Source organism: Carcharhinus amblyrhynchos, chromosome 9 (genome assembly GCF_965287045.1).
Source record: "Carcharhinus amblyrhynchos chromosome 9, sCarAmb.v2.hapA, whole genome shotgun sequence".
Lineage (NCBI taxonomy): Eukaryota > Metazoa > Chordata > Chondrichthyes > Carcharhiniformes > Carcharhinidae > Carcharhinus > Carcharhinus amblyrhynchos.
Genome location: NC_137332.1, coordinates 10,593,927 through 10,614,254, shown reverse-complemented (window position 1 = coordinate 10,614,254; position 20,328 = coordinate 10,593,927). Strand labels below are relative to the sequence as shown.

The following is a 20,328-nucleotide window of genomic DNA, read 5'->3' as shown; positions in this document are numbered from 1 at the left end:
GGTTTTTTACCGACAGATGGTAGCACACCACCTCAAATCACACTAATCACAGCAGCAACAGGAGAGAGAATGACAGTGCATAGCCACCAGTGACAAGCTCACACAAAATGTTTGCAATTTGTAACGTCAACTCTTAATTTTTACCCCAAGTCAACAAGCCCATCTTTTAATCAAATCCTTAAATGTGATTTCATCAATGCCTGCGCAATCCCATCAAAGTAACTCTGCATGACCTGGTTAATATGATTAGATCCATTAGGAGGTGGTCATTTGGTCCATCGGCTGATGCTCTGTACGGCCCTAACCAGAGGTCACAGGAAGTAGTTGATGCCAAAACATTGAATGTACTCAAGAGTCGTCTAGATACAGCACTTGGGGCGAATGGGATCAAAAGTTATGAAGAAAAAGCAGGATTAGGCTATTGAGTTGGATGATCAGCCATGATTGTGATGAATGGCGGAACAGGCTTGAAGGACCAAATGGCCTCCTCTAGTTCCTATCTTCTATGGTTCTAAAAGTACAGCTTAACTTAAAGTAAAAGTAGAATGTGCTGGAACAACCCAGCAGTCCTGACTGCATCTATGGAGAGAGACAGAGAGTGTTATTAAACCTAAGGTCCTATATGCCTTGCTAACTATTCTGACATGTTCAAAGATCCATGCACATGATGTTCCAGGTCACACTGACCCTGCACATACTTTAGAACGGCGCAATTAGGTCTACATTGCCTCTCTCTACCCTCTGCCAAAATGCATCACCTCACATTTCTTTGTATTAAATTCCATCTGTCACCTGTCTGCCCGTTCTGCTAACCTATGTCTAGCTGCAGTCAAATTACACCATCTTCCCTGCCTGCCACTCCTCAACCAGTTTTGAAATTTTACTCCATATTCCAATATAAAGTCTTTTAATACATCATTTTTCGTCAATATACAAGTGGGCACCATGGTGGTACAATGGTTAACACTGCTGCCTCACAGTTCCAGGGACCAGGTTTGATTCCAGCTTGAGTCACTATCTGTGCAGAGTCTGCTCATTCTCCCCATGCCTGCATAAGTTTCCTCCAGGTGCTCCGGTTTTCTTCCACAAACCAAAAGACATGCTGGTTAGGTGCATTGGCCATGCTAGATTCTCCCTCAGTGTACCCAAATAGGCACTGGAGTGTGGCGACGAGGGAATTGTGACACTAATAAATAAGTTATTTTGTACATTTCAAAGCAAAATATAAACACAAGTCATAACACTGACCCCTTGGGGAACACTGCTGTCTGCCATCAGCTGTTGTGTCCTTAAGCCAGATCCTTATCCAAGTCGACAACGGCCCTCCTAATCCATGAGCCACAATTTTGTTAACCAGCCTTTCATGGGGTACATTTGCAAATGCTTTCTTAAAATCCGTATGGACAACATCCACTACAATTCTCTTATCAAATCTGTTATTGCTCAAAAAATGCAATTAAATTAGTTACATACAAACTGCCTTCTCATAAATCTGCAGTCATTCTCCTCTTAATTCTCCAAGAGCCTGTTAATATTTCCCTGATATTGTTTTAAAACTTCATAAAACATTGATGTTAAACTGTTGGGCACGTCAGCTTTTGGATGAGATGTTAAATGGAAGTCATCTAAAGTGGACATAAATGTCCCATGGCAATAACCTGAAGAAAAGCTGGAGAATTTGGGTGCACAGTGGTTAGCACTGCTGCCTCACAATGCAAGGTAACCATGTTCGATTATTGCCTCGGATGATAATCTGTGTGGAGTCTGCACGTTCTCCTCATGTCTCCCACGGTCCAAAGATGTGCGGATAAGGTGGATTAGCCATAGTAAATCCACAAGGTTACAGGGCTATCTCCTTCTGCACGGTAGGGATTCCATAGCATTCTGCCTGGTGTCCAGGCCAATACTTAACCCTCAACTAACAGCACTAATACAGATCATCCAATCATTCTCCCATTGCTGTTTATGCTGTGCACGAAGTAGCTGCCACAATGGCAGTGACAACACTTCAGAAAGTACTTCATAACCTACACGGTGCTGAGGGACACAATCAGCACAATACAAATGCAAATTTCTTCCTGCCAGCGCAGCCTTGATCTTAATCGAGCTGTCACGAGGCATCAGCTGCATTGCTGGCTTATTGACAAAGAAAGTGAAAACCTCGGCCCAAATGCACTGGCTACCAAGGCAAGAATGCTCAGTGTGGACACAACCCTTTCAAATTATCTGTTAGAGGTGCTGGATCCTTAAAAACAAATTTGCTCAAAGCATTACATTTCCACCAACAAACTCTCAAATTCTGTAAACTAATATCTTATTACGTAGCACAGCTTCATAAAAAGAATTTGCCTCCAGTACAAATGAAATGGATAATACTGGAATGCCATCATATACTTTGAATCCATACTAATTAGCATGGGGACTTTCAGTATTCCAACATGTGTGTGCTAGTATAAAAGGGCATTTGTCACACTCCCCAACCACTATCCTTCAGTCATCTCCGCATCCATATATACATAAATAATAAAATAAACTTTAAAAGAAATCCTGAATTCTGTAATAGCCAAACCCCTCCTTTTAGACACTATGGGAGGGTGGAGGCAGAGATGAGTTACCTGCAGTAAATTATTTTAATAGCATATTCACAGATTCATAGAATTCCTACAGTGCAGAAGGAGGCCATTTGACCCATCGAGCCTGCACCAACAACAATCCCACCCAGACCCTATCCCCCATGACCCCACATATTTACCCTGCCAGTCCCCCTAAGGGGCAATTTAGCATGGCCAATTCACCTAACTTGCACATTTTTGATCTGGAGGAGGAAACTGGAGCACTCAGAGGAAACTCACGCAGACACGGGGAGAACTGCACACTCCACATAGACAGTGACCTGAAGCCAGGGTTGAACACAGGTCCCTGGCACTGTGAGACAGCAATGCTAACCACTATGCCACTGTGCCCCTGCTTTCAAATGGTTCAACAACTTTGGAATGAGCATACTGCCGCTCTCAATAGAGTTACCCAACAATCTCCACAAACTCAGCGTTCAGGTTCTAACCTCACAAGGTGGTCAAATTGTTTTGATGCCCATCTTCCTGCTATAAATGGTAGGAATAATAAAACTCTGATAAAGCGGCAATTGGTAAAACTCAAGGGTGACAAAGCGGTTAGCCTTGCTGCCTTACAGTTCCAAAGACCCACTGTCTGTGTGGAGTTTGCAGGTTCTCCATATGTTTGCCTGGGTTTCTTTCCCCAGTCCAAAGATAAGACCATAAGACACAGGAGCAGGATTAGGCCACTCGGCCCATCGAGTCTGCTCCGCAATTCAATCATAGCTAATATTTCTCCCATCTCTATTCTCCTGCCTTTTCCCCATAATCCCTCATCCCCTTATTAATCAAGAACCTATCTATCTCTGTCTTAAAGACACTTAATGACCTGACGTAGATGTGAGGGTTAGGTTGATTGCCCATTCTAAATTAACCTTTAGTGTCAGGGGGACGAGCTAGCATAAATATGTGGGGTAATGGGAATAGGACCTGGCTGGAATTGTGGCTGGTGCAGACTTGATGGGCCAAATGGCTTCCTTCTGCACTGTAAGGATTCTATAAACACAGCACTCCAAACTAGATTTTGCTAGTCCAGTGCATACTTAGCGCAGCTGATTTTAGATGGAGTGAGGGGGAAGAGAAGCAGGTACTGTGAAAATAGATAAAAGCAGACATTGTTTAAAATAAAAGGAATGGAAAAGCAGATGTCATGGTTACCATGGTTACACATACTCTTTGTTATGTTTCAGTGCCACATGATCTGATTCAAAGTAGTATACATCAGGTTCCTCCTCCTCCTCTTCTCTGGATTGCTGACTGCTGCTCTCATGGCTCGTGGACAAGTGCCCTCTGTCCAAGCCAAGCTGTACAGGCGAGTCAGGCCCATTCCCACTGAAACATTCTCCAGCCCTGTCCTGGGGCAACTCCCCCTTGGCCCCAGAGTCGCCCGCTTCCAATTTTGCGCAGTGCGCACTTTCTGTAGCCCCTGCCACTCCTCCAGTCTTGTCACATTCATTAAGACCGAGGGACTTATCCTCCGTCAGTCCACTACTGTCCCTGCTGGGCGAGCTCGTCTTTTGAGAGCTGCACTTGTTAACTGCGGCCCTTCTGGGCGAAGTTCTCAGTGCATATCTGTGTTCTTGAGGTTCAACCGAGGGACCGAGCCCAGAGTCCAGCACTGCAGAAGGATCAGGCACCCCTGAGATCTGTTCAACGTCCTGAGCAGCATCAATACTGCCACTGGCATTCTCAAAACACTGTTCCTTTGACTGGAACAAGCTATATCCCACAACGTCAACCTCTTCCTCAGATTCCCTGATTTGCAATGGGTTCTCCGTTGCTGGAATTGTGGTAGATTGTTGTGACACAGAGTGGCAGTCACTTACTGTCCTGTCGTCTTCCCACTCCGAATCTGTAGAAGGCACATCAGGCTCGGAAACAGCAGCCACCTTGCTGCCGTTTAGCAGCAGCGACCGGCCACCTGAATTGTGGTTTTCAGTTTCTGTTGGTAAAATGGATGCACACGTATCAACATCAACACATTTTGGTTTATTGTTCAAATCAAGAGGTTCACAATCACTGCACCCCAGAGCAGCAGCAGTAGCAGCGTCTTTCTCATTGATCCCATTGGCAGCCTGGTGAGCGGACACCTCTTTCAGCAGCAGCGAGTCGTCACATCCACCGTCCAACTCCTTCACCTTTTTGATCTCCCTTTTATCACAATCATCCAGTAAGAGAAAGCGTCGAGCACGCTTGAGCTGCGACAAGTCCCCATCGTTGCTGGCGGCCGAGCCTTTGCGCTCGAGTGACGCCTTTTCACTTTTAACAAGCGACACTGCGTCCTCTGGGCCGTCTGCAGGCTCCGAGCGGGAGCATCGCTTCACCCGTTTAAAGACGGGCAAAATCGGGTCACAAATGTCCAAAGGCTTTTTCTCGTGGTTGTCCTTCTCAGAACATGACAGTCCCCGTTTCCTCGGGCTCGCCCAGGACTCGCGAGCGTGATGCTGTTTGCACTCAGTAACCTTCCCGCCGTTTATGCCCTTCTGTTGCGGCACAGAGTCCTGTTTCTTTTTGGGTGACCGCGATCTCAGTTGAGGGAAGGGAGAGGAATCGTCAGGGTGAACTATGCTCCGGTTCCTCAGGGTTCGCCCACAAAAATTTTCATCCAAACCATTTGAGCCAACTGACGATCTTGTAACACGCTGGGATCGAAAAGCAGCCATACTATGGCAGATCCCTAAGATATCACCATCATGCTTCCCTCATGAGCATCAAGTGAAGAAAACCTTGGGAATATAAAAGAGAGAGAAAGTTAGGCAAGATGCAAAAACAAAAGAAACAAATTACACACAAATGTCACCGAACTGCAATTTGACTTTTATCACACGTGGTGCAGTTTAACCCTGTTTTCAGCTATCCATTACTTTCCTATCTGAAGGACTGCTATTCCAAGAAGCAGCACAGTGGGTAGCACTGCTGCCTCTCACATCAGCGACCTGCGTTCGATTCCTGGCTTGGGTCACTGCCTGTGCAGAGTCTGCACGTTCTCCCTGTGTCTGTGTGGGTTTTCTCCAGGTGCTCCGGTTTCCTCCCATAGTCCGAAAGATGTGGTGGTGAGGTGCATTGGCTGTGCTAAATTCTCCCTCAGTGTACCCGAACAGACACCGGAGTATGGCAACTAGGGGATTTTCACAGTAACTTCATTGCAGTGCTAATATGAACTGACTTTTGACACTTATAAATAAATAAGCAAACACACTTAAAACTGCTGGTGCATGATCTGCTTTGCCTTTGTTACAGGAAGTTGTTGTGGCAACAACAGTTAAACTTTTTAAAGGGAAGTTAACCGTTGGAAGCAGCAAGAGCAGCACACACTGGGAGACAGCAGGGAAGTGTGTCATTAATTATTTCTGTGCAACCGTCAAATTAAATCGCAGCCAAACACATGAAAAGATTGAGCGTTATATATGGACAGGGTACAAGTTTATACATTGTATAAATGTGGAACATGGACCTTGAACACCAAAGAATGAAAAGGGAGCAGCAATGGTTACATAGACATGCTGGTTGGGCAACATGAAACTAATCAGATACCTCTTACACAGCATAAGCCAAGAAATAATAAAACTGACTGCGATTAGTGGACATACTCAAAACATTATGCGGTGGCAAGGAAAGGTGGAGAACATTGCTGGCAACAGATTAAGTAAGGAAAAGAACAACGAAACTAACTGCTGTGGAAATGTTGGTGAAGTTTCAAAGACTGATACGATTACTCCAAGGCAGGAAATCAGGGAGTGTAATGATTAGCTTCTTTAGCTAGGCTATTTTGAAAAATGTAGAATACTTTCCTTTCTAGGTCTTCCCATCAACCCACACCACATCCAGTCCATGTGGCATCCAGAAGACCTGTATGCAGCCCACTGAAAAATGGGTCATTGGATAATATAGGAGCTCATCACTAGAGGCGGCGCAGTGGTTAGCGCTGCTGCCTCACTACACCAGAGACTCAGGTTCAATTCCAGCTTTGGGTCACTGTGTGTGGGGAGTCTGCAAGTTCTCCCCATGTCTGCATGGGTTTCCTCCAGATGCTCCCACACTCCAAAGATGTGCATGTTGGGTGAATTAGCCATGCTAAATTGTTCTTTACTGCCCCAAGATGTGTAGGTTAGGGGGATTGGCCATGATGAACGCGCAGAGTTACATGGATAGGGTGCGGGCTTGGATAAGATGCTTTTTTGGAGAGTAGGTGCAGATTTGATGAGTCGAAAGGCCTTCTCCTGCACTGTAGGGATTCTATGAATTTGATTTAGGCCCTTGAGCCTGCTCTGACACTCAGTTACACTGTGGCTGATTTGTACTTCAACTCTTAATTTACCTGCATTTGTTTCAAATCAGTTGATACCCTAACTTAAGATCTATCAATCTCAATTGTCTCAGGACCCAAGGAGCGTTGGCAGATAGCAGTAACTCTCTCACATTAGTCTGGCTTCCTTAGAAAGCAGCACTAGCCTTCCAACAGATGGAAAAGCACAATGGTCATCAACGATCACTGTGGAGAATGCCTCACACTATTCAGCTGTCCCTGAAGTTCTCACAACGGAGGAAGGCACTGACTCCTTGCTACACTACAAACGTCAATCCTCCTCCAGGCCAAGGTAGCCATTATTCATGTGAGAATTTTCTTTGACCACGGATTTAGACCTGAATCGATTCTTATCCAACTTCCTCTCCCATAGCTAGCAGGAGTTAAATCGGTCATGTTTGGCTGATTTTTCAAAAAGATACACTCTTGCGTCAGCAGATTGTGCATCCAAATCCCACTCCAGTGACTACAGTGTTGCAGCACCAAGTGCAAAACTGTCAGAGGTGCCGCTTTTATGAGGAGAAGTCAATGCAGATGCCCCATCTGCGCTTTCAGATGGACTAAGCAAAACCCCACAGCACTACTTTAGAGTAGAGGAGTTCACCAGATATCTGGGTTAAAAGATATTCCTCCTCAACTACTATCTAAATATCAGGTCATTTATTCAATTTCTATTGGTGGGAACTTGCTGTGCAGAAAGTGGCTGCAGCGTTCATGTATGACAACAGAAACTGCACTTCATTAGCCATAAAGCACTTAATGAAGGCAAAACAGGGAAACTTTAAGGTCCAAGACACACTCTCAATTCAATTCTCAGCATCATGTCAAACATACACTATAAAGGTGCATCACTCAGGTAACCCTGTCTGTACTGCAGTTAATGGTTGCCAGCCAATGTGGATGACAACAGATCATTGAAAACTATAGAACACAATTAAAACCTGATTTATAGAAAGCCTGGAGATGGGACAGGTGATTCCCATGAGGTGTTTTCAAATACCAAACTCCTCAGTTTTTTCTGAACTGAAGCAGAAATGCAGAAGGGGAAAAAAAACCTTAAGAGTAGAGCTCAATGTCACAAACATTAGCTATTCACAATCTGAGTATAGAATCCCTACAGTGCAGAAGGAGGCCATTCAACCCATCAGGTCTGTATCGACCACAATCCCACCCAGACCCCATTCCTGTAACCCCATGTATTTACCCTGCTAATCCCCCTGAAGCTAAGGGACAATTTAGTGTAGTCAATCAACTTAACCCGCACATGTTTGGTATGTGGGAGGAAACTGGAGCACCCAGAGGCAACTCACGCAGATATAGGGAAAACATGCAAACTCCACAGTCCCCAAGGCCGAAAATGAACTTGGGTCCTGGTGCCGTGTGAGGCAGCAGTCCTAACCACTGTACCACTCATGCTATTTAAATGTCCAACATAGATACAGCAATGATAACAACGCATACTTGTTATGAGACAAAGGGGAATCAGTATTTTTTCTGCAATTTATTATTGATTTTAATATCTGGAACTAATCACTCTTTACACAGAAATAATTCAATTTAATTTGGTTTATGGATGTAAACAGTACTTCTGATTGTTGAACACTGTAATGATATGAGGCTTAAACATCTCTCCGGGAATACAGGAAATAGAGGGAGGCTATTCAGTCCCTTGAGCCTGCTCCACCGTTCTACTTCAATATTTTCACGCATTATCCACATATCCCTTGATATATTTAATATCTAGAAACCGATCGATCGTTGTCTTAAACATACTCAATGAGTGAGCATCCACAGCCTTCTGGGGTAGAGAATTCCAAAGATTCTCCAAAGAACTTCCTCATCATCTCAGTCCTAAATGCCTCTTTACTGCTTGTTCCCAACTGCCCTCCATTTCAGAAAGGATTTGAGAGTCAACCACATTGCTGTGGATCTGGAGTCACAAATTGGCCAGGCCAAGTAAAGACAGCAGATTTCCTTCCCTAAAGGACATTAGTGAACCAGATGGGCTCTTACAGCAATCGACAATGGTTTCATAGTCATTGGACTTTTAATTCCACATTTTTTATATTGAATTCACTATCTGCCATAGTGGAGACTGCGTCTCCTGGCTATAGACCCCTAGCCAGGGCCACGTCCCTCCTGAATCTATCTTTATCAAGCTCCGTGCAAATTTTGTATGCTTCAATCATCAGTTTTTGTTTCTTCTAAACTTCAAAAGATATAGGTCCAGACTCCTCATGGGCCATCCCAGGGAATCAGTTTGGTTTCTTGTAATGCAACAGAAAAGTACTCATATTCTGAAGTTACAAACAATCCCAGGGTTATGAATACCTTATATATTAATTACGTTGTTCTAGTGTGGCTTTCACATCAACAGAGTGGTGTTGCATGTACATAGATACAAACAGGAATTTGAAGCCAAGATTGCATCCAGAATTTGAGAACAGTCAAGCCAAGAGGTTAAGACCACATTGAGTTCAACAGCTTAACATGGTTTGATCTTCACAATAAAGTGGAATAACTGTCAAGCTAAGATAGAAATGTTCCAGCCAGATCATTGCCACACTTGCAGAATATTGTTAAAACTTGAGAAAAGCAAAAGAAAATGATGGAAATAAATATTAGTGACAGGTATACAGCCAAACAAAACCTAAAGGTAAGCCGACCATTCCAGATATTAATCTAGTAAACCATCTCTAAACTGCTTCCAACGCATTCACATCCTTAAATGAGATCAGTACTGCACGCAGAATTCCAGATGTGGTCTCACAAATGCCCCATAATCTTTCTACTTTTGTATTCAACTCCCCTCGCAATAAACAATAACATTCTATTAGCTTTCCAAATTATTTGCTGTACCTGTACACTAACCTTTTGCAATTCATGCATCAGGATACCCAGATCCCTCTGCATCTCAGAGTGCTGCAATTTCTCACTATTTAGATAATATGCTTCATTTTTACTTTTCTCATCAAATTTTCCCACATCATACTCCACTTACCAGATGTTTGGTGGCACATTTAACTTATCTTTCACTTTGTAGCCTCCTGATGTCCCCATACAACTTAACTTTCTTACTTACATTTGCGTCATCAGCAAATTTAGCAACCTCAACTTTGGCCCCTTCATCTAAGTCACTGATATACACTGTAAAATGTTGATGCCACAGTACTGATCCCTGTGACATAGCACTCATTACACATTGCCAACAGAAAAAGGCCTTTCCATGCCTCCTCTGTTTATTGATAGCCGGCCTTTCTTCTATCCATGCCAACATGTTATAACTTGCACCACAAACTTTTATTTTTTGTAATAACCTTTGATGTGGCAACTTATCAAATGTCTTCTGGAAATCGAAGTATTGTACATTCAACAGTTCCCCTTTATCCACAGTGTATGTCACTTCCTCAAAAGAACTCCAATAAACTGCTTAAATAACCCCTTCATATTCTATATAATGTCATGAAATCCATTGATTATTGAATCCCTGAATTCTAAATTAGAAGTCTTGGGAGATTGTATCAGGAAGCTTGTTGCATTGGTCGCTATCTACGAATAAGGGTGGGATCCTCTAGGAATGCTTTGATATGTTCCCAGAGGAGTTGAAGGGTCAGTGAGCTGCTCTTCTTGAGGCAGTTAATTAGCCCACAAGTGTCACAAAGATAAAAAGGACAGAAACAGGTCCCAGTTAAGTTAAAGAGCTACAGGCCTGCTGGGGCGAAGGCTGTTCTTTAGAGCAGTGGTGTTCTGCTGGGCTCTGTCACAGCTCTAAAAGTGTGCTTGTCAGCTAGTGGGAGGGGAAATCTCAGAAGGCAAGACTGAAACCATGAGGTGGGCTAACTCAAGTGGGGGGGGCTGCTGCTGATTTGGGAGAGAATTTCAAGGCGAGATCTTCAAAGGCTAGAGAATGGAAACCCTGGTGGGAAAGATGAACTCTCAGTGAGGTTAGTTTGACTCACAGTGGACCAACTTCTGGGCAATTTGTTGAGAAATCCTTCTGTCATTTACTCTGCAATGTGTCCAACTACAAAGATAAAAGGAAATTACTACAGATACTGGAATCTGAAACAAAAACAGGAAATGGTGGAAAATAATCAGCAGATCTGAGAGAGAGAACAAAGCTAACATTTGGAATGTACATGACTCTGGATGAAGCCCTGATGAAAAGTCATCTCGACTTGAATCATTCGCTCTGTTCTCTCTCCACAGCTGCTGTCGAACCTGCTGAGATTTTCCAGCATTTTCTGTTTTTATGTCTGACCGTAGTTTCTTTGTTAATTCACATGTACCTCATGCTTAACCTGAATATTAGAGCACAAGACTGAATATAAATTGTTTTCCCCTTGTGAATTTGTAAGTTTGTTTTTGTTCGTTCAAAACTTGTAAAATCTTGTGGCTTTATTGCACAAACAGGCATCTTGAATTTCAACCTTTATCCATTTTACATAAACAATTATGGTCCCTAAACGGATCACCAGGTCTGGCCAGGCAAGATAATATTGTATGATGCCTTTAACATCACAAAATGTCCCAAGGCTCATCACAGGAGTGTTCAGACTTTTTTTAAAAACACATCCAACAGGATATTACATCAGATGATCAAAAGCTTGGCGAAAGATGTAGGGTTTAAGCAGCCTAGGGAGGAGAGATGATGTGGAGATGCCAGCGTTGGACTGGGGTAGGCACAGTAAGAAATTTCACAACGTCAGGTTAAAGCCCAACAGGTTTATTTAGAATCATGAGCTTTCAAAGTGCTGCGCCTTCATCAGGTGAAAGTGCGATTCCAAATAAATCTGTTGGACTTTAACCTGGTGTTGCGAAACTTCTGACTAAGTAGAAAAGAGGGAGAGAGCGTTAAGGAATGAATCCTTAGCTCAGGCCCCAGACAGCTGAAGAGATGCCTGTCAATGAGAGAGAAAGGAAACTGGCAAAGTGCAAAGATTGGTTGGTGGTAGTGGTGGTGGGTGGGGTGGTGAGAAACAAACGAGAGACAGAGATGGAGATAGCAAAAGACAAGGCTACAAGGGGATCTGAATACAAGTGTGAGAAGTTCAAATAATTTCAAATGCTGGCAGAACCGGGTATATACACCTCCAGTATTTCCTGTCCTTACTTCATAGATCTTTTTTCACTAATCAATATTTTAAGAGATCTCACACACTTGCATTAAATATAACTGGTCAGGAGTAATGAAAGGCATGTTATAGCTTTTGTTGTCATGATGCACAGCCAGCAGGGACTGTCAACTGTCCTTATTTGCTTGAATCCAGCAGCAGAATATAAGAAACAGCATTTCACATGAATAAAGATAGTGACTGAACTCTCTGAAATATTCCTTCAACATGTTGTCCGTTATAGAATTCTCGGGTGTGCTAATATTTTGTTTTAGGAAATTTTTAAAAAAGCACCCTCTTATTTCAATAAACATATCTTGAGCCAATTGCTTACTGCTTCCCCTGCAACATTCAAATTGAATGTGACAATGATAATCAATAACCTGCCAGAAGGCAGGTTGGGCTATTGAGTTGGATAGTTGGCCATGATCATGGCACAGCAGATTTCAAAGGCCGAATGGCCTACACGTGCTCCTATTTGCCATGTTTCCATACAGTTTTGTAAAATGGAACATGCACTGCATTGAAATAAAAGTTTCCAGATAATCTGTTACCTGGACAACAAAAACAGTAAGTCTTACATTCACAAAGTAAAGGCTATGATGTCTTGGGATTATCCAGAAGAGGTATCAGGGGAGTCACTAAGGAAGACTACAACGTGCAAGTGAGATTATCCCAGGAGTGTTAGATGTGGCACAGAGTCTACCCTGGGAGAGTGTCTGATGTCTCACGGGTCTATCCCGGGAGTACCCGATGTCATAAGAATGCAAGAACATAAGAAATAGGAGCAGGAGTAGGCCATCTAGTCCTTCGAGCCTGCCCCGCCATTCAATAAGATCATGGCTGATCTGTCGTGGCTCAGTTCCACATTCCCGCCCTCTCCCCATAACCCTTAATCCCCTCACTTATCAAAAACCCATCAACCCGCGTCTTAAAAATATTTAGCGAGGCAGCCTCCACCACCTCAACGGGCAGAGAATTCCAGAGATTCACCACCCATTGAGTGAAGAAGTTCCTCCTCAACTCCATTCTAAACCGCCCCCCCTTTATCTTGAGGCTGTGCCCCCTAGTCCTACTGTCCTTTCTGAGCGGGAAGAGTCTCTCCACCTCTATCCTATCCATCCCATTCATCATCTTATACGTCTCAATGAGATCTCCCCTCATTCTTCTAAACTCTAATGAGTACAAGCCTAGTTTATTCAGCCTCTCCTCATAGCTCAACCCCCTCAACTCCGGTATCAGCCTAGTAAACCTCCTCTGCACTCCCTCCAAGGCCAAAATATCCTTGCGTAAGTACGGCGACAAAAACCGCACACAGTACTCCAGCTGTGGCCTCACCAATGCCCTATATAGCCGCAGCAAGACCTCCCTACTTTTATATTCAATCCCCCTCACTATGAAAGCCAGCATCCCATTAGCCTTCCTGACCACCTGCTGCACCTGCAGGCTGGGTTTTTACGACTCATGCACAAGGACCCCGAGGTCCCTCTGCACCGTCGCCTGCTGCAGTTTTTCGCCACGTAAGTAATAGTCCTTCCGACTGTTATCCCTACCAAAGTGGGCCACCTCGCACTTGCCAACATTAAATTCCATTTGCCAGTTCCTGGCCCATTCGCCCAGCCTATCTAGATCCTTCTGCAGACTCTCCACACCCTCCGTGCAATTTGCCGTTCCACCAATCTTGGTGTCATCAGCAAATTTCGACACCATACACTCGGTTCCCTCCTCCAGATCATCTATATAAATGGTAAATAGCTGAGGCTCCAGCACCGACCCCTGGGGCACTCCACTAGTCACCAACCGCCAATCCGAATAGCACCCATTAACCCCCACTCTCTGCCTCCTATTTGACAACCAATCCTCTATCCACGCTAACACCCTACCCCCAACTCCATGCCCCCTTACCTTCTGCAATAACCTCTTGTGAGGTACCTTGTCAAACGCCTTCTGAAAATCAAGACAGACCACATCCACCAGCTCTCCTCTATCCACCGCCCTAGACACATCCTCATAGAACTCCAATAAATTCGTCAGACACGACTTCTCCTTAACGAAACCGTGCTGCGTCTGCTCTATCAAGCAATTCCCCTCAAGATGCCTCGCTGTTTCCTCCTTGATGACGGATTCTAACATTTTACCTACAACAGATGTTAAACTAACCGGCCTATAATTCCCTGCCTTTTGCCTGGCACCCTTCTTAAACAATGTCGCACAGGGTCTACCCCAGGAGTGCCCGATGTCAAACTATCTGAATAGTTTGATGTCTTGTGGGGTTTATCCCAGGAATGGCCAAACTATTCAGACCAAGAATATTTCAGGTCTGGTAATAAACTGTAATAAATAGCTGATTCCAGCTGGGGTCACGGAGCAGGCTAAAACATCAGGTCAGGGCATCAATATGGCAATAAAATGGGTGTGACGTCCAAATTACTCATGATTTAATGGAATGGCAGAACAGTACCAAAGGACAGAAGGGCCTATTCCTGTTGTAATAAACTCCAATATCCCAAAGGAAATGAACATGCAAATTAACTGTAGGCTCTGCGTCAATTGAAAAGTACAAGGTTTTTTTATTCTAATTTCACTATTTGCTATGATGGGATTCAAATGTAGGCCCCTACAGCATTACCTTGGGTCTCTCGATTACCAGTCCAGTAACAATACACTATCAGCGACAATATCACTATACCATTGCCTCCCCCTACAAAAGGCCAGTCACTTGGCAGCAGACAGAACAAAAGTGGCTAAAACCAATAACTTGTCCCATCTTCAGTTCAGAGAACAATCAAACATGGAGTCAGCATGCTCAGCAGGTAACACTCTTTATTCACAAAATCATGGATTAATGCTCTACTCTGGAAACCTCAGTATATCAACTAGGCTGACACTTGAGTGCAGTGTATGCTGTACAGTGGGATTTACTGTCTTTTGAATGACATTAAACCAAGGCTCAGAAAGCTGGCACATGACGTTAATATGGTATTGAGCAATCCCTGGCAGGTTCTACACGAAGAACAGGGGACCGAGACACGGCTAAAGAGTCAGGGAAGATTGCAGGGTTTTTAATGATGTCTGGTCTTGCAGATGACGTTGGTGAAGATGATGGGTGATGTCAGCTTCATTTAATTTGCAACCCTCAGACACACAACTCTGATAAAAGATCCCAAAATATCCGGCAACCGACATTAACAAAACAGATGATCTGGTTATTGTGGCACCTTGCCCATCGCCCACATTATGACAGCAATTATACTTTAAAAGTACTTTGTTGGTTGCAAAATGCTCAGGGACATCCCGAGACTATGAAAGGCGATATATAAAAGTCTTTTCTTTCTTTTAAGACATCTGCTCAATAACAACTTTGCCCAAGAACTGTTTGAAAAAAATTCTCGCCTCCTAGTGAGACGAAAAGCAACTGCAAATCTTTATAAAATAATGAATCACAAAAGATAAGAGTTTCTTGCAACAAGATGTCCACTTCCCTCAGAAGTCTTATTCTGAGAGGATGAGAACAGCCAGCACTCATGCTTTATTCTTCCACTAAGCAAGCTGGAAGCCTCAGATTTGCTCTTGCTGCCTTGCTCTGCTGTGGCCATCCCTTAATGGAACAAGAAATCATCATGTGAGAAATCATTCCAAAACACCAAAGATTTAGTACTCCTCCAACTTAAACAGAGAGAGCAAACTGGACAATAATGAAGCCAAGTAGTTCATGTGGCTAAAACAATTGTGCTGTTGTGCAAGTGCATTTTAAAGTTAAGTTTGCTAAAAGAAAAAGAATAAAGTATGTCTAGCTGATGTTACGGAAAGGAGGCATGATGTGGATATGCCGGCGTTGGACTAAGGTAAACACAGCAAAAAGTCTGACAACACCAGGTTTCAGTCCAACCGATTTATTTGATAGTAAATTCACTAGCTTTCGGGTTAGCCCCTTCGTCAGGTTACTACGGAAAGGAGGAGCAGAAATAGGCATTTGGCACTTTGAGCCTGCTCTGCCATTCAATATGACCATGGCTGATCCTCTATCTCAATGTCATAATCCCACTTTTTCCTCCATACCCCTTGATGCCATGACATGGGACGGTGGCACAGTGGTTAGCACTGCTGCCTCACAGTGCTAGGGGCCCAGGTTCAATTCCCAGTTTGGGTCACTATCTGTGCTGAGTCTGCACGTTCTTCCCATGTCTTCTGGGTTTTCCTCCACAGTCCAAAGATGAGTGGGCTAGGTTGATTGGCCATACTAAAATTGCCCCTTAGTGTCAGTGGATTAGTAAGGTAAATATGTGGGGTTATGGGGATAGGGCCTGGGTGGGATTATTGTTGGTGAAGGCTTGATGGGCCAAATGGCCTCCTCCTGTACAAGGATCCTTTTGTACATTCACATTTCCCAATATATCACCATTTAAACAACACAGATCCTTTCTATATAAACTTTACATTTAGCCACGTTATTCTGCATCTGCCATGAGTTTGCCCATTCGCTTAACTTGTCTAAATTACCTTGAAGCTTCTTTGCATCCTCCTCACAATTCACAATTTCACTAAGCTTTGTATCGTCAGCAAACTTGAAAATGTTACATATGGTTCCAGATCATTTATATATGTTGTGAACAGCGGGGGCCCAGGCACCGGAGTACCGCGTGCTGTTTCGGTCTCCAAGAAAGCATATATGTGCCATCGGGGGGGGGGGGGGGGGGGGGGGGGGGTGTGTGTGTGTGTGTGTGTGTGTGTGTGTGTGTGTGTGTGTGTGTGTGCTATGAGGTGATGGTTCCCTCAGGCCTGTATTAACAAAAGGACGTGAGGAAATCTGATTGAAACATATAAAATTCTAACAAGCCCAAGCAGCACCCTGCTAGTTGCTGCCCACCACTTGGAAAAGGATCCACTTATTCCAAGTTGCTGTTTCCTGTCTGTCGACCAATTTTGGATCTGTGCCAATACGTTATCCCCTACCCATGAGGCTGAACCAGATCATTCAAAACGTTGGTATCATATCATCAAAAACAACTTCCAATGAGATATCTGTGGCCTCATTAAAATCGTTGCAATGCAGCTAGGAATCTATAGACAAATGGTGACAGGGGTTTGGAAATCTCCGTCCTAATCAGCAGTTAGAGTCATAAAGGTTTACTGTATGGAAACAGGCCCCTCGGCCCAACTTGTCCATGTCGGCTTTTTTTTAAACCCTTAAGCTAATCCCAATTGCCTGCATTTGGCCCATATCCCTTTATACACATCTTACCCATGTAACTGTCCAAATGCTTTTTAAAAGACAAAACTGTACCTGCCTCTATTACTATCTCTGGCAGTTTGTTCCAAACACTTACTGTCCTCTGTGTGAAAAGATTGCCCCTATGGACCCTTTTGTATCTTTCCCCTCTCACCTTAAACCCATGCCCTCTAGTTTTAGACTCCCCTATCTTTGGGAAAAGATGTTGACTATCTAGCTGATCTATGTCCCTCATTATTTTCTAGACCTCTAAGATCACCTCTCAGGCTTCTACGCTCCAGAGGAAAAAGTCCCAACTGCTGTATGCAATGTTCTGAACAATAAAACCAAGCATGCTGAATGCCTTCACCACTCCGTCCACCCGTGACTCCAATTTCAAGGAGCTATGAACATGTATCCCTAGTTTTGTTCAAAGCACGAATGGTAACTTCTCACTTTAAGCTGCCCATGTTGTAAATCATTCTGATTTAAAAGTACGTTTTAAATGGGGCTGGTATAGCATTATTGTAGATTCACTTTAATGTCGTTACGAGCTGGATGTGGTGCAAGGTTGCATGACGCCTCCCCCCATCCCCGCCAACACTCCTGCTCACCGCTTCTCTCCGCGGCCCTGCAACTTGAAGCTGGTCTCACTCCGTACTGGCTTTATGCCTCTTGAGCTCTCGCTCACAGCAAGGGTTCAGGAAAGGGAAGCATCAAGCGAGAGGGTGGGTAAGTGGAGAAGGCGGCAAGGGGAAGCAGGTAAAAGTAAATACATCTCTTTTAGGCTTTTAAATCTTTTTTACTTTAAAAATTATTTAATTTATAAACACAATAATTTAACGATTTGTTTTTATGAATTATTTACCTGAGAGGAAAGATCCTACAGGACCCATTGCCTTTACATCAGTTGCAATGGGAAAATCTGTTTCGGTCAACGTGGCATTGTTTACAGTTGCACTTTCCAGGAATGCAGCTACAACATTTAAGTGATGAATTACTACATATGCAGTTATGTCACAAGTCAGCAATGATCTTGCTGAACGGCAGACAGACTCGGGTGGGGAGAGGAGAATGAATGCCCTACCCCTGTTCCTATATTTCTCTGTAAAACAATTTGGAGCATTTTGCTCTGCTAAAAGCCCCACAAAAAATGTTACTTAATGGTACCAATATGTTTTAGAAGGATAAACGATGTTTGAGTTCATGCTTTAATAATGTGTGCTACTCTTAATACGTAATAGGAAACTGCTCACCAGTGCCGAGTCTACAAGCATCAAGAAATTCAACTCAAAACATTCTCACCAGGCGCAACCCAAATTCGGACAGACAAAAATCTATAAATTGGATGTTTTCAATTCAAATGGGCAACTACAAAAATCAATATTTATTTTGCTTTACTGAAGTACCACTCTCTTTTTGCTGCTTTCAGCAATAGACTTGGAAACAGGATAGTCAAACACTCGTGCCAAGGCCCCCTGCATCTACTGACATTCCCAGGAACCCCCTCGTAAGTATCACGCATACTCTGGAATGCACTCTACACATGCTGACAATTGAGCTTCCCTGTAATTATTGGCCCACCGTTAATGTTATTCCTCCCAAAATTGAGAGTGTTGGCTACCCAAAGTAAACAGTTCTTTGATAGTATACATTAGCAGAAAAAACAGCTCTGGACGCAGCTAGGGAGAAGCTTCCCATTCGTGATAAGATCAAGAATGAAAGGGCACAGATTTCAAGTAACTGGCATTCTGTGCGATATGAGAAGAAAACTACACGGTGAGTGGTTAGAGGCTGGATTTCACTGACTGACAGCACGCTAGAGGTAGGTTCAATCAAGGCATTCAAGCAGAAATTATTTGAAAATAAATGATCTGCAGGGTTATGGACAGAAGGCAAGAAAAATGGCATGTGATGAAATGCACATTTGGAGAGCCGGTGAAGACAGGATGGGCCGAATGACTCCTTCTGTGCTATAACTGTTCTGTTAAGTCAAGCACAGAAAAAAGAAAATTACTGACAGATGGGAGAGAAACTGGATGACATATCCTGGAGTGAAGGGGATCAGATTTCAAGTTTGAAAACCTTTGTTCTTCTTGGAGACACGTAACAGGTCGATGTGGCACTTTGTGTATGTAGTGAAGAATTGGCATGCTTTCTACTTTTTGTATGCTGGGTTGCTTCTCATTTCCGGCCTACACCACCGGCTAACAACAATGTGAAGGGCGGCAACATGGTGGTAAGGCCTGTTAGGACAGGGCAACATTGGAACCTTTCCAGATCCACGGTGGGAGGGGTCGAACAGGGTTGTATTGCAGTAGACAACATCTGGCATATTCTCATTGCTGCTGTAAGTTGCCCTCAGGCCACCAGTAGTAAATGTTCTAACACTCCAGAACAGACAGAAATACTGCGCAGTCTTGTTCACCTGAGATCCAAGACAAAGGTGTTTCAAGTCTCCATCAGAGTTACTTTGTGCTGACGATGCCACACTAACATGCCATGCTAAGGAACACCTTCATTGGAAATGGAGACTCTCTCACACCTGTAAAGAGTTTGGTTTGAACATCAGTATCAGGGAGACAAATGTCATGGGCCAGCCATTTATCAGCATTGACAGTATGATGCCGGAGACTGATGATAACTTCACGTATCTCGGCTTTACAGTCACTTGCAATGTGTCACTTGATGCTGAAACAACACGCAACTTTTATGTCCAAGCTGAGTGAGAAAGTGTGGAACAACAGCAACCTGCGAGTCTACCAAGCCTGCATCCTCAGCACACTCCTCTATAGTGAAGAAACCTGGACAACATAGGCATGAGAACGGTTAGACAGTTTTGCTGTCTCAGGCGCCAAGCTTGTCACCCAGGACCCAATTATCAACTCAGAGATCTTTAGGGTGCTAATATCATCAGCACGCGCTCATTGCTAAGCCAATGGTGTCTGTGCTGGCTTGGCGAGGCTCAATGGATGGAGGGCAGCTATAAACACAAAGTGAACTGACTACTGGGTCATGACCTCTTGGGCAGCCACACCTCTGTTACATGGACACCTAAAAGTGAGATAGGAAGAGATGGACATTGAC

General features: G+C 43.8%; 1 protein-coding gene across 6 annotated transcripts in view; it reads right to left on the bottom strand.

Annotated features, from left to right (window-relative positions):
- The window catches only part of zzz3 (zinc finger, ZZ-type containing 3), a 125,346-nt gene that overhangs the window by 73,263 nt on the left and 31,755 nt on the right, over nucleotides 1-20,328 (bottom strand). For all 6 annotated transcript variants that reach the window (XM_080195156.1, XM_080195155.1, XM_080195154.1 and 3 more), the window contains one exon: nucleotides 3,786-5,338. In XM_080195156.1, the coding sequence (XP_080051282.1) occupies nucleotides 3,786-5,275 (1,490 nt within the window). In that variant the 5' untranslated portion in view covers nucleotides 5,276-5,338. The remainder of the gene's footprint in view (nucleotides 1-3,785; nucleotides 5,339-20,328) is intronic.